At 43.7% G+C, this 14,460-nt stretch overlaps 1 protein-coding gene across 2 annotated transcripts in view; it reads right to left on the bottom strand.

Moving 5' to 3' along the window:
- TLL1 (tolloid like 1) overlaps nucleotides 1–6,135 on the bottom strand; it is a 123,942-nt gene extending 117,807 nt beyond the window's left edge. For both annotated transcript variants that reach the window (XM_085058636.1, XM_085058637.1), the window contains exon 1: nucleotides 5,835–6,135. In XM_085058636.1, coding sequence (XP_084914762.1) covers nucleotides 5,835–5,991 — 157 coding nt within the window. In that variant the 5' untranslated portion in view covers nucleotides 5,992–6,135. The remainder of the gene's footprint in view (nucleotides 1–5,834) is intronic.
- Between the last annotated feature and the right edge of the window lie 8,325 nt (nucleotides 6,136–14,460).

The following is a 14,460-nucleotide window of genomic DNA, read 5'->3' as shown; positions in this document are numbered from 1 at the left end:
TCCAAAAAGAAGTGAGTGAAATTATGTCATAAGCCTATCAACCCTATTGTCTAGAGGGGCAATCAGAATGACATAAGGCAGACATCCAGGTGTGGTGAATTTTTCAGCATTTGCCTTGGGGACTTGATTCCAAGCTCAATTAGATTTGTCAACTAGACTCATTTTGCAGTGATGTAATATTGCTCCTTGCAGGTCATTTGTTTGACACGCCGGATGTATATTCAGAAACAAATCCCTATGGAAAGTGGTCTGGACATGAAATTGAGCATTTGGTGTGGAAGGATATACACAAATTTAGAATATAAAACATATTCATTTAACGTAGTTTTCCCAGAGTTTCATATTGAATTAATCTTTTCAATGAAGCTGAAGAGAAAAAAAAAACACTATGTTCTCACAAATCTCTTTCAAAGGTGTTGAGATACCACATTTAAGGTCATCACAGATAAAGTTATGGTGGAGAATTCTTGGGGAAAAAAATACTTAAAAGCTAAATTTGTCTGTAGCCTTATTTACCCTATAAGTTTATCCACAGCAGGATGGAAACCAGTTGGGGCAGACTATTCAGAAAAGCTTGTTTCTGTTTCAGCTGCCTACACTATGCATTTACTACATGAACAGTCACAATTCTGTCAGTCTGGCAAGTGATATTAGCAGCACCAACCTCTACATTAGTGCAAACTGCACAAGAGTCTACTACATGACTGAACCATAAATATGAAAGATCTCAAGTATCTGAATCATGCTACAGATTCAAAACGTATAATCAGAGGTTTTAAGAATTTTCCTATTAGCAGACTGCAGAATTAGAATGTTTACAACTGAACACATACCCCAGAGCACAAGAGGGAAACTAAAAAATAAAACCCACAATGAAGCAGTATAGAAAGCTGCTACTGCAACATCAGGACATTGTCCAAAACAATAGATTGCAATTACAGATGACACTGCATAATAATTGTACTCAACATTTACCATCAATTTTTCATGTTCAGCAACTTTACAAAAAAAATATATTACTAGGTTTTATGCTTCAGTGATGTGGGACGTACCAATTTCCCTGCTACAGACAATCCAAATGTATTTTTATTATTATCATTTATAAAGGTGCAACATAATCCAATGAGTTCCTTAGGTTCTCACAGGAGGGAGAAATGGACATGGTGAGGAGGGTCTGTCTTAATTTTCTCTAATTCTCAAGCAGGCAGGCATGCATACATACAGAATTTATTCTTGGTCAAAAAACTGCATGCTAACAAACTTTCTAGTTGTGAAGCTGCAAATTTAATAGCTTGTCTTCAATATTCTTTTTTGACATTTTTATCTAGTTTCACCGAGGGGAAAAAAATAAAAGCAATTTATGCATCATTTGAAAGGAAAAAATCCCAGTTAACTGGGTTTTTCGGGGCGAGTAATCCAAACTAACTACAGTGAAAACTATAAAAGTTTCAGTGAAGTTTTCCTTGGGAGAATTTTCCCCAGTGCAAGACAGAATTTCTGGCACAAAAACCCCAAGAAAACAAGGCCCACAAAAGGGAAAATAATAGCCCAAGGAACTCAACTTCACACCTATCTCCCAAACCTTTAACATTTGTTTTAGGAAGTGAAATATCTTGCAGAAGAAATACTAAAAGAGACTTATCTGAGGATAGTCGGCTGTCCAGAGGCTGAAACAGACCTCAGCACTGTGGCTAGGCAACAAAACTAAGACTTCTTGCCTCATCTCCCACAGTTCACGGTATTTCAATTGGAAAACCACACCAGAGTACACTCTTTTTTTTATTTCCTTTGTTTTGTTTTGGGAAAACAAAGTTGTTGAGAAAACAAAACAAAAGCCTTCAAAAAACTTTGAATATCAACTAAGTGCAAGTTATGACCAAGTATTACAGGATAGGAAATTATTTTTCTACCCATCTCACTCTCTATGTTTCTCAGCAGATATCCTGAATATGTCATAAACTGTGGAAAGAATGGAAAAAGAGAAAAACTTCAGGAATCCGCAGACGAATGCAGGTACATGCTGCAATCTGAAAAGTTTGATGATGCCCATTGAAATCTAACCAGCATTTTATGCATTCGAGTGGTATCTGCTTCTACAAATGCTGATCTATGTACTCAGATTCCTTAGAGTGTGGCGTTCCCAGTTTCGCATCTTCTGGCAATAGATCTTGAAGATGAACTAAGAATGCCTTACACTTGAACTCACAATGGTAAACACTGAGGGCAATATCCTGCAGGGAGACACAAGGAAATATCCGAGACATCAGAAGCACAGAAACTGGGTTACATTACATCCTGCTGTTACAGTGTGCCAGGATTCTTGTTCTAAGGAGGAGTAGCATGACCCAAAACTCACACCTAGGTTAAAGGTCTGCAGACAAATACATGGGAAACCACAGAGCTCATCAAGTTCTTCTGCACAATGTCAACAGCTTCCTTCCAATGGTCGTCTCCCCAACAGCATCACAACTTTTCTCCAGCTCCTTCTCTTCTTTGAAGATCCAGGGCTCCCAACATGCTGGCTTCACTACTGAGACTACTTCACTACTTTACTACTTTGGGGTTTTTGCAATGACTAGCTGCTGGCTTAGATGCAAATAGAAACATCAGTTCCAGAAACAACTCTTCGTTCTACTGGGCATCTGACGGAAACCTGTTATCTGTAGATTTTTCACAAAGCTGGAAATAGTGCAAGAAAATGTACTTTTCAGCCTCTATAGCACTGTGCACTGTGCTGCTTCAGGGAATTTTAAGTCAAAGCAACAGTGTGATTCTAGGCACATTCACTAAAATTATTCCTGCCCCGTGAAAATACTAAAATACACATATAGTACCCATAAAAAAACCCCCATAGAATACCCATAAATAATCCCTCAGAGTCTGTCACATTGTGCTTCTGGTAAATTTCTTCAGCTCTTTCACAAAAAAACAGGGAGAAAGGGACCTACCAAAAGAACATTTATTCAACAGAGTGGGGAGGGTATCTATAAAGAGATATAGAATTGTAACTTCATCTAACTATAGATCTGATACCTCATGTACAACGCTTTCTGTCATAAGATTACAAACATTTTTGCATGTAGTCTATGCAATAAAAACTAAGCAGCGAACACTACTCACTGGAGAAAAACTGAATGCAAATAATTTCTAAAGTACAGGTGAAACAATCTTGCATCAGCATTTTTGGGGGTAGGTCAAATTATCCTAGCATGTCTAAATTTTGCATGGGTATCACTGGAGTTTCTGAAGCATGTCACTAGGTAGAAGCATAAATTACTTTAGGTGTTTCTCCATTTAGCTAAGTTGCAGAAATTCACTTATATCTGGTTCCTAACTGAACACTGACCTAACTGTTACGAGCCTAAACAGCTTAATAAAAAAATTAAAAAATAAATTAAAAAAAAAAAAAAAGCAAAAGCACTTTTACAGCCTCAGCTGCAGGCCCTCAAGTTGCAGTAAAAGTGGATGTTAATTATATCGAAGATACAAAGCTTGCATACCTTGAACGTTATCTCAGCAAGAATTCTCTTCTTATCCTGTTACCTTGCGCATAGAGTGACCACACAAGTTTGGGTGTGAACGTCTCACACCCCTGAGTGTGAAGCCTGGCTTTGTCCTTCTATAGGGCCTCACTGTGAAGCCCATCCTAATGGCAGAGATCAGTAAACTCACTCATGAGAGTCCAAAACCCACCCCAGACGATAAGAGCTGACCTAGGGTGAACACACACTTGGGTCTGTGCTGCTTAAAGAGGCTGAGCACCCATGATTCCCAACATCTTTGATCAGGCACCAGTACTTAACAGGCCAAGATTAATGGAGCCTTTAAGGAAGGTCTAGCAGGAAAAGTGACTTGGGAAATGCTGTTGGAGGATCAGTTTCGTTGATATATAGAGCATTCAACCTTTTATTAAAAATTATGGGTACATGGTACATGGTAGATACCCAGTGTGCAGCAGTGAGGTGCATTTTTATTTCTGAAGGACTACCATACACAACAAAGCAAACAAAAAAATGGCATTTTTTACTGGATAGAGAACCTCAAAGTGACAGCTATTAAGACTAAGAGGAACTACACACAGATATCTCTTCACACACCTACCTGTCTCTCATCCCTGTAGTACCTAAACTCCATATATCTGTGAAGCAGCATGAGTAAGAACTTCAATGTAATGTTTCCATGGGCCAAATTTTCCAAACAAATGCTTCTTTCTCCAAGCAAAACAAAGTGATGGCTGAGAATTGGCAACACAGATCAAATTGCAGACTCCTACTGTTGTCTTTCTCTCATGCATAACCTCAAAATACTTAGTATCATGAATTATAATTGCTAATTATTCCCACTGTGAAACAAGAATCCCACAGCAAACTGAGAGTAAATACGCATTTCTCATAATCTGAAATGATGCATATGAATCTTCTTAAAGAATTATAGACCAAAAGAAAAGAGTTAAGGTTAACTATGCCTAGTTACTCACATTTATTTGTGAGTGCTAACTGAGGAAAAAAAAAACTGTTTTGTTTGCAGTTGCTTCTGTTCTTTTCGAACTTGAACTTACAACTTCAGTTGCAAGCAAGTCAGACCTAACAATTCACACTTAGGAACAAAATATTTTTGTGATTAGAAAAACAGAACGTCTGCATATTTGGCATATATGCACACCACATTCTCTTCAATAGGTTAAAGAAAACCACACAGATATAGTGAACACAACCTTTGGCTGAACTAGTTTTCAGAATATAAAATAACTAATTAATGCAAAGGAGGTTGCTAGAAAAACTGAACACTTGTTTAACAATAGAGCTGTTGAGAATGGACAACCACTGTTGTTAACACATTTGGGAGGGAAAAAAAGCATCATCGAGATACACTTGTCTACTGAAATACCAGTGAACCCAGTTCCTAATGTCAGTTCTTGTTACTGATAACTTTAATGGGTGAAGAGTTGTACCAGGCATTAAGGAGGCTGCAGTCCTGAAACAGTAAGATAAACGTTCTAGAAAACCACCCAACTGCTGTGCAAAGTGAGAAGAAGCTGTAACTCAGCTCTTCCCGCACAGTTTAGAAAGGGATGGGTCGGGCACAGAGCCCGCGGGAGGCATCGCAGCGGCCGCACGGCACACGCAGTGACTGAAGCACCAACCCGCAGCACCAGGAGGGTTACAGGACAGGGACGCGTGGGCTCGCCCGGCTGAAACCCCGGCAGGCAGTCACCACCCCCGCGCATCCCCTCCCGCTCGGAGCCGCACCGATCACATCCCCATCCACGGGAAGGGGTGCCCGGTCGGGGAGCGACAGGTTGGGATGCGACAAAGCGAGAGGGAGGCGGAGGCGGCACCGCTCCCGCCGCGGGGCGGGCAGGGCCCCGGGAGAAGCCGCCACCCCCCGGCGGAGCCCGGCCCGGCCGCTCCGCGCTCCCGGCTGGTGCTGCGGGGCATAGTCCCGCCTCGAAATCTTCGAGCGCCGGCGAAACGCACTCCGCAACTTCCGCGGCTCCGGCGGCGTCCTGACCCGAGGGCTGCTCGGCCGGCACGATGCCCCCGGGCCGCGCAGCGGTGGCGGTCGGTCCGGTCCGGCCCTGCCCGCCCCCCGCTCCCCCCCCAGCCGGACACGGGAGACAAGTAAGTGGGAAGTCCCGGAAAAGCAGGTCCCGGGTGCCTTCCCCAGGTAAGGGGGCTGGACGCAGGGCTCCGGCTGCGCTCGCCGCCGCTGCCCCGGGAGGGAGCAGGTGAGCCCGGGACTCCCCCCTCACGCACCCCGCGTAAATAAAGCCGAGACAAAGTCACCATCTGGGGAGGGGGCGGGGAGCTGCATTAGACGTGGAAGTCACTTACCGGCTTTGCAAGGATCCTTATAGTCTATCGCCTCGGCTTTATCCTCTTCAGTGAAATCGTAAGTGTAGTCATAATCAAGGCCAGAGCAGGAAGAAGGCTTCCCGCACACAGTCCACCCGGCCAGCCACAGTGCCATCCTCCAGCAAAGCATCTTCATCCTCCCTCGGGCGGAGAGGTGGCGAGCAGGGCGAGGGTGAACTAGGCGGCCGGCTCGGCTGTCCACGCCGGCTTGGGAAAGGAGGGTAAGGGATGGAGAAGCCACAGGTTTGGGGGGGTTGGTACTCTTTTCCTTCTCCACCTGGAGGCTCTTGCAAGAGACAGTGCTCCCTAGGTAGCCCCAGTCAGAGGGGTGCGACACAGAGTGAGGAGCATGAGCGCCGCTGCACCCCCTGCCCCCTCGCCGGGGAAAAGTCGCTGGGTGTGTGGGTGGGCGCAGGGGGTGGACTCAGGCCGGGAGATCCTGTCTGTCAGGGCTTCCCCTCGCCTCTGTCAAACCCCAGCCAAACTTCCCGCGGAGGAGGAGGAGGCGGCGGCGGCGGCTGCTGCCCGCGTCCCGCTCCGCGCCCGGCCCGCGCCCCGCTGCGCGCCCGCCGACCGCCGCGCCGCCGACCCCGGTCCCGCTGATGCTGCCAGAAGATGGATCCAGGCTGCACATCAGCAAACTACCACGGGGAGAGGGGAAAAGAGAAAGGAAAAAAAAAAAAAAAAAAAAAAGGAAGGAAAGACGAGGGAGCGGGGAGGAGGGAGGGGGAGGTGGGGTGCACTACAGCAAACCGCGGAGCTCTACTGATGGGAGGCAGCAGCTATGCTGGAAGGAGCAAAGTGTCAAGAGCTTCGCCCCCCTCTGCACAAACACTTACTCTAAGCTCTGTCTCTGGCCTGTCCCCCCTCCTCCGTCTCCCTTTAACTTACGAAAACCTTACAGGCAACTAACACACAGTCGTCAGCATCCTGCTTATTCATACAGTCAGGGTCAGGATCCGGGCTGCTTCTGATCTGCTCCCTTGATAGTGTGTCTTATGGAAACACACGCGCATTCACTATACGCCTCTATCTCCATATAGCTTTCTCTCCAGATAAGCAGTGCATGGCATTTAAACAACAACAACAAAAGGATCGAGATCAGATAAAACAATGCACAGATCGACACCCAGCAGGCAAAAAAGCGCGAGAAAATGGGTGATGAGGAGGACGATGAGAAGAATTAACTACAATTTAGGAGACAGGAAAATAAATCAGTGTCTGTATATTTCCCCCTCTGCTGCGGCTGCTTTGCAGTGTTAGCCCCATGAGCTGAAGGGTGGGGGTTAAGGAGCGAGGGGGAGGGGGAAAGAGAAAAGTTTAAGCGCCCACAGTTTGTTTAAAACAGAGGAAGGCATTATAAAAGGTCCACTGGTCTCCAGAAGTTCAGCCAAGCAGCTGGGAACCGGTTCCAAAATGAAAGTAAGAACAAACAAACAAACAGAAAAAAAAATTAATCAAGGCAAACAAAAAAGTAAAATTGCAGCATGCAGCAGCAGCGCAGAGATCTTGCAGTCGGGCTTTCCTGCTCTCACGTGGATCTCCAGGAAAGTGGTGGAGGTTTATTTTCCGAGTGAAGTTTCCGCGGGAGCCACCGCCCCGCTCCGCGCTGTCCTGCCTCGCCTCGCCCGGCCCTGCCGCGCTTCAGCGCCGAGGCGCCCCGAGCTGCCGCCGGCTGCGCGGGGCCGGGTTTTGTTTTAAAGCCCAAGAAGGGATCAGCGCGCAAAGCCTCATTTCAGCCGATCAACCTGGAGAGGGAGGGGGAGGAGGGGTGGAGATACGTGCTGCTGGAATAAAATAAGATCAAGCGGGGAAAAAAAAATGTATATATAGGTAGCTAGAGATTTCCCTGCCTGCCTCCTCCCCTCCCCCGAGACGGGCAGCTCCGATCCTGCAGAAACGCCTGAAACTGTTTCAGACCAAGGTGAGACTTTTCCGTAGCAAACTCCACTCCTCCTCCTTTTACGAGTTTCCATGGAAAAGGGCGGGGGGGACGACGAGGGGCGGGTAGAGGGGTGTTTCTTCTGCTCCCATTTCGCCGGGGTGTCACATTTAACACGGACTTTTGAAAGAGCTGCTGCGGAGAGGTGGCTGCGTCTTTCTCTCACGTCCGAGCCCGCACGGGCTCGCTCTCCCCGCAGCACTTCCCGGTAGCCTTCCTTGTGTCGTAGGGGTGGAAATCCGGAGATAGTCCCTTCCCCTGGCCGTGCCAGGAGCGCAGGCAGCGCTGGCGGCGCGCCCCTTGGCCCCGCTGGCCGCTCCAGGTGTCGCGGGGAGCACGCTGAAAGCACTTACCCACACGCCGGGTGGGCACAGTTTGCTGTCGCAGCTCTCGACGGAGGGAGAGGGCACAACTCTCTATCGCCGCTGTCAACACTTAGCTGCTCTCAAAAAGCGGGGGGTGGGTGGGGGCAAGGCGCAAAGCCTCCTCTCGAATGACGAAGCCTGTACTGCCTGCCCGCAGGCGCTGCGTCTGCCCCTGCCGTCCTGCCAATGAAGGGTTAGTGTTGCTGTAGATAGGCGCTCTCGGCAGGTCATAACATTAAAACTGGGAAGGTCGGTTAAGACAGAGCTGATAGGAGTTTAACAACATTAAGAAGTCTGGCACCGAGTAGCATCAGTGTCTTTGGAGCAACAAGACTGAGTTAGCAGTAACGCGGACGCAACCTGGATGCAAAAAATATAAGGAAGCACATGGATGCTTCAAAGTTGAAAGCCAAGGAATGAGTAGCTGCCACTGAAAAGGTGCAGCCTCCACTGGGCAATCTCTGTGCCAGCAGTTCAGTTTGCTGTGTGTCATAAAGCCCTCAAAAAGCACTACATACCAGATGAAGGAAAAGCCTGAGAAACTCGTGGCCTGCTCTTTTCCCCACTTCCCCTCTTCCTCAGTGTACTTTCTATGACCAGCCACCTCAGACACTTGGAACTGACTCCAAGGAAGTTATCAAAGACCCTTTCTGTCAGTCTCTCAGAGCAGTGTCGGTGCTGATGACTACCTCTGCTTGCACACTGTCATGGTTTGGTGGGCTGGGTTTTGCAAAAGACACCAGCTTGATTCCAATCTGAAATATAGTTTCTGTTATTTTTTATGTCCATAAAGGAGGCAGTTTATCATGCAGCATTATTAATTACATGCTCATTTGAAAAAGTGGACCCCCCAACCTGGTTGTTACTTTGCTTGCTCTTGTTTAATATGTAGACACCATTAAAAAGTTAATTTTCTTTCCTGTGCCTTTGCACCTCCACCCCAAAAAGAAACACTCTGCCTAGCAAGCACATGTTTGTCAATAGAGCTTTAGAAACACTGACTTTGCTGATTGCTTTACAGCCCAAGAAGAGGAATGCACAACATGCAATCCTCAGCATGCCAGTCTCCCAAGTGAGGAGATTATTAGAGCCTCTGCAGCGGGAGATTAACTCTCGCCGCAAGGTAGGCACTGACGTCACCTCCAGCCTCAATCTGCCCCCGACCTCAGCATCACCAGCACTGGCGGAGCAGCACCAGGCACTCACAGCCTTGAGGACAGCTGGCCTTGCAGGGCCCTGACTAAGACAGGAAACTAACTCAGAAACACTAGATGGGAGTCATGCAGAAAAATCTGGGCACATGAGTGCTGTAACAAATAAATGTGTGTACATGTCAGGGTAAAAGCTGTTTTCTGCTTGTAACCCAGAGCAGCTACACATTAGAATGACTCTTTAAGATGTGCATTGCAGCTCTGCAGAAACTATTCTACATTGCTCAGGTATTAATATTCCCATCAGTCACATTAATAAAAAGCTTTCCTCATATTAAGAAAATTTTTTTCCTAGTAACAAAACTGTTCCACATTAAAAAAAACTTTTTTCCCTAAGTAACCTGTTAATTATCAACCTAGCTTCTTTCATGATGCAAATTTTTGAAACATTTTAAGCAAAAAATATTTTTTCCTTATCACACATTCATGTCTACCATTCCAAAAAGCTCACAACTGATAATCCATCTGACAACACAGTCAATCAAAAATCCATCCTACAGCCGTTTCCAAAGAAACGAATACATAGCCAGGAAGACAGAATGCTTAAGCTGGAAGGAAACCAACCAAAGGAACACAAAAACAGCAAAAACAAAGCCATTTTCCCTTTTCTTTTATATTTCCTGATTTGGGGGTATATTACAGGGACACAGATAATGGTAAATACAGTTATGTTAATAAGTGGTGGTGGTATTATACACACACACACACACATATATATATGTAATTTATTTTTTTTAATCCAGAAAGCTGGAGGCTTTCAGCTCTTCCTACACAAAAAAAGAAACAACCAAAACAAAACAAAAAAAAAACTTTTAAAAAAGGACAAGTATGCACAAAAGACAAACACAATCACAGAACTAAAAAAAATACATATGAAACATCATTGCTCACACCTCCTCCTCATTCTTTGGCTATCTGTCTGCTGCTTAGGCCTCCATCTAGTGCAGAGTTTTAGGTGGGTGGACACAATGGGCTTATTCACAAACATCAAGCTCAGCATATGCCTACGGCTTTGAAGGCTGAAGACCATGGTGGGTCAGCTCCTTGGGACCAGGACTCATGGGACTTTTCAGGAGGCTGAAACAGAGAAGTTGTGCAGAGGCTGGTTACCTTCCTGCTTTATCTCTTGATAAACATATTCTCTGTCTCTGAGGTACCTAGAGCACTTCTGAAACAGCTGTAATTACATTTAAGTATTTTCATGTTCCCCAAATGGTTATTCTGTAGGGAAATACTGAAGCTGAAAGCACATTGTGACAAATAAAATGTCTGCAGTAACAAATATATTTATGCACAATCATAATGCTATACTGAGTAAACCATATAAACTAAAATTAAACTTCTGAAGTTAAAAATCAAGTACTCATGATGTTAGTGAGCAGTAAGTTCATCAGAGAAACTGTATTTCTCTCCTCTCTCCATGTAACCGTATTATGAAAGCTGTTCATTGCACATTCACATACAATCTTTTTCTATAGACCTCTGTGCTTAATTAACAAAAAGCTCTTCAATGTTATGTTTTCTGTTTTATTTTTGAAAGCGTGCCCCATGCTTTATTCATTACATATTTATTCAGATCCTATTCTGAATACAGCGTTATTAATTTCCTCATGGGCCTTTTAAGGAGCTTGTTGCAACAGTATTCATGGGCTTCAAAAATATTAACTATTTTAGTTTCATAATGCACCTCACAGATGAGGGGATATTGTGACAGGATATGAATATTACATTCGAGAAGCATTTATAGATTGCCTGGTTTGATATCTTGTAGACCTGTCAGGACTTGGCACTATAGAAAAGCTTATTTCTTCAAGGCCTGGTTCCCACTGCCTTCAGTTCTAGTAATTTTACTCAGTGACTACCTCTAATCAAACCCTGGAGTTTTCAAGCATCTGCAAATGAGAAGCAAATTATCAAGAAGTGTAATTTAAAAGCCTTGAACTAGCTCTGTCAAGGAACTCTGTGATAGAAGCAAGGGCTAAGACATAACTTTCAAACTGTTCAGCTCTTTCAAGACTTTTGACACCACTTCTCTTGCCATAATTCTTTTTCTTCAACACTTCCTTCAGTTTCTACAATAAGCACGGCCAGACTTCTGCCAGCAAAAGCCCCATCATAATGATACCCACATAATTCATCCACTGCTTTGAATCTTCTGCTCCTCAACATACTACCTGTTAGCATGCATGTTATGCTGTGTTTGGTCCAACACTTGAAAATATGTGTGTCTCTTCACCACTGGATTTCATGGTTATTACTGGCAGAAGAGGGAATCTTGGGATACCTTCCAAACTCTGGGAGAGGGTGTTTTTAAATAGCATGCTCCCAATTACTTGTTTCCCATGTCCATGCTTTGCCTTATCTTGGCTTGTTGTTTCAAACCGGTCTTCATTCTCTCTTCAGTCTTGGCTGATTCCACTTTTGTTTTTCTTATCTAGTTAATGCTTGAGTCTCATCCCAGTTCCAGCTGCCCTAGTTGCACTTTTCTTTAATCTTGTTCTGGGACTTCTCACTCTCAGATTCCTCTTCAGCTGCACAGGACTCCAGTTTTGTTGTCCTTGTTGTTTTGTTTTCACTCCCTTTATCTAGTTGATCTTTCTCTAATGTCTTCTCACCCAATCCAACTTTTAGGTATGTTGACATCCACCCTCCTTGTCTATTCTTTACTCCAGGTGTGCACCACAAAGCTGGTGTTCCTCGACCTAATTTCCCAGTTGCAGAGGGAACATCCTCGCTCCAGTCTTTATATTGCTGTTCAGGCAGTTTTCTCTTGTCTGCCACCTTCCATCTACCTCTTCACTCTATTACTTCTCAGGCACACTTTCCTTATGCAAAAAATTTTGTTGTCCCAAAACACATCTATCATTCCCATTTCTAATTTCTCCTTATCACACCTCACACTCTTTTTCAGGAACTTCGTGCTGACTCTCCTATGTTGCAAGATCAGTTATTCCTCCCTGCCTATTCAAGTGAGACAATCCATTCCCCATCCCACAGGCATGACTGAGGTGGATTGAGCATCTGAAATTATTGCTTCTTCTCAATTAAGTTAAAGATGCAGGCAAGGCACTGCTCAAAATAATCATGTAATGTATCCTTGCAGGTGAGACACTCTGGTAAGAGAGCTGCTAAAATTACATCTATGCAAGGCTGGCTGTGGTGATGTGTGAGTCCATACCAATGTTAACAGTAAAATAAAGGATACACCTCTTTACATAAGGACAGATATTCTCAGTCTTTCTATGCTCAAGATTTAACTACATTTTCTACAGGCTGAGCATATGGAAGCCCTTCCAAAAATACTGCCGTCATTTTTAATTAGGATCAAACTCATATATTATCCGGTTTCATTATCAAATACCTGGATAATTAAAGCTAACACTCTGAAAGATTGAGGAAGAGGAAAATGTCATACCAAAGCTTCACAATTAAGCAAAGGTATATAAGCAACTTAAACAATATCCACCAGCAGAGAGTGTCAAGAAATTTTAATATTAGATACCCAACCAGACTGTGTTTATAACATTATTTGTGTTATGTCCTCTCCACTTTTAATCCTCTAAAAGCTGCAGAAGAGCAAAACTACATTGATAACACATACTGATGTTAAAACAAGTAATCAAGCAACAACAACAAAACCACTGCTGCACTACTTAAATTAGAAACTGTTCTGTGTTTGCTCAGCATCCCTGATCCTCATCAAGCAATAAATCAATTTGCAGTAGCTGTGGACAGCTATTTAAACATGAAGCCAGAAGAACTTAATAGTTAAAGCAATGTTCAAAGCTAGAAGGTATAGGAGGTTAGTATGAGAGGTCATATTAAATATTCACTTGTCTGAAAACAGCTGCATTCCAAGTATTAGGAGGCATCCTGACCTTCTCTTAATTAAAAAACAGAGACTATGAGCTTTGAGCTTAGCTTGCAGTTCTTCAGAAGATAGATAGAATCTGCCAGATGAAAAATTGGCATCTAAATGTTTGCCAACTTGATTTTGTTTGGTTTACTTTATTGCCTAGAATAAAAATAAAATAATATTAAAAAAACCCACCCTTCCCCCCCCAAAAAACCTCCACAAAACCAACACTCCCCCCCGCCCCCAAAATAGCTAAAAGCTGTTTGGTTTGGAGTTTGCAGTTTATGTTTACAAGTTGATAAATCATTCAGGATTCAATTCTCAACTTTGTAAGAGGCTGCTCCTTGTCAAAGTTGACAGCAAATTTGCATTTGACTTGTATCAGAGCTGATTAGGGTCACTTACCAGTCATCATTCTAGACACTGGTGATTGGCAAACACAGTTTCTTTGGCAATTATATGATAATGCAAGTGTAATTAAATATAAAAATGATATTACTATTCCCAGACCAGTTCTTCTATGAAAAAATGTTGCTGTTAGACTCAGAAGTGACATTTTAGACTGACTAGGTGTACCGGTTAATCTTACCCTCCAGTATTCAGCAAACTGTCACATAGCTGGGAGTCAGTGGATGATTTTTGACAGAAGAAAACCTCTAATGAGCCTGATCTTGAGTGACTGCTGAGCATTTTGATCTTCCATTCATTTCTAGAAGATGAAGCAGCTCAGCACCTTGATGAAGAGCATGCACTGTTTTGGAGCCATGTGCCACTCAGATGAAAAACCTCCGGTTTAGTTTACATTGTAATTTATCATTTATAACATCTCTGGCACCTATGGAAGAAAACATGTAACACTGACACTGGAGGTAAGGAATCAAAGCAAATGGAGGAACTCTGCCCTAATTTGGTTTCTACATAGACACAATGTATTCATCTAACTCTGTCTCACTGAAAATAAATAAGGCCTATCACCAGCACACGGGAAGAAGAATGGCAATTTTCTTACAGAAAGCAGCATGAAACTATGATACAAGCACTATCAATGACATAAATATTGTCCTGTAGTTATCAGCATTGTTTTAGCTGTGATAATACTTATTAAAGTTCTCTACACAGCAGAGAACTTTTACTTTTTGCAACACTAACATATATTTCTCATTAATACAGGTAGTAACAAAGCCACTGAATTTTACTGTCCAGCTGTCAAAAAAAAATTCCTCTTATATCT

This window comes from Lichenostomus cassidix, chromosome 4 (assembly GCF_008360975.1).
Source record: "Lichenostomus cassidix isolate B80296 chromosome 4, HeHo_3.0, whole genome shotgun sequence".
NCBI lineage: Eukaryota > Metazoa > Chordata > Aves > Passeriformes > Meliphagidae > Lichenostomus > Lichenostomus cassidix.
The sequence above is the reverse complement of the archived record's forward strand: the minus strand, read 5'-3'. Positions and strand labels throughout refer to the sequence as shown.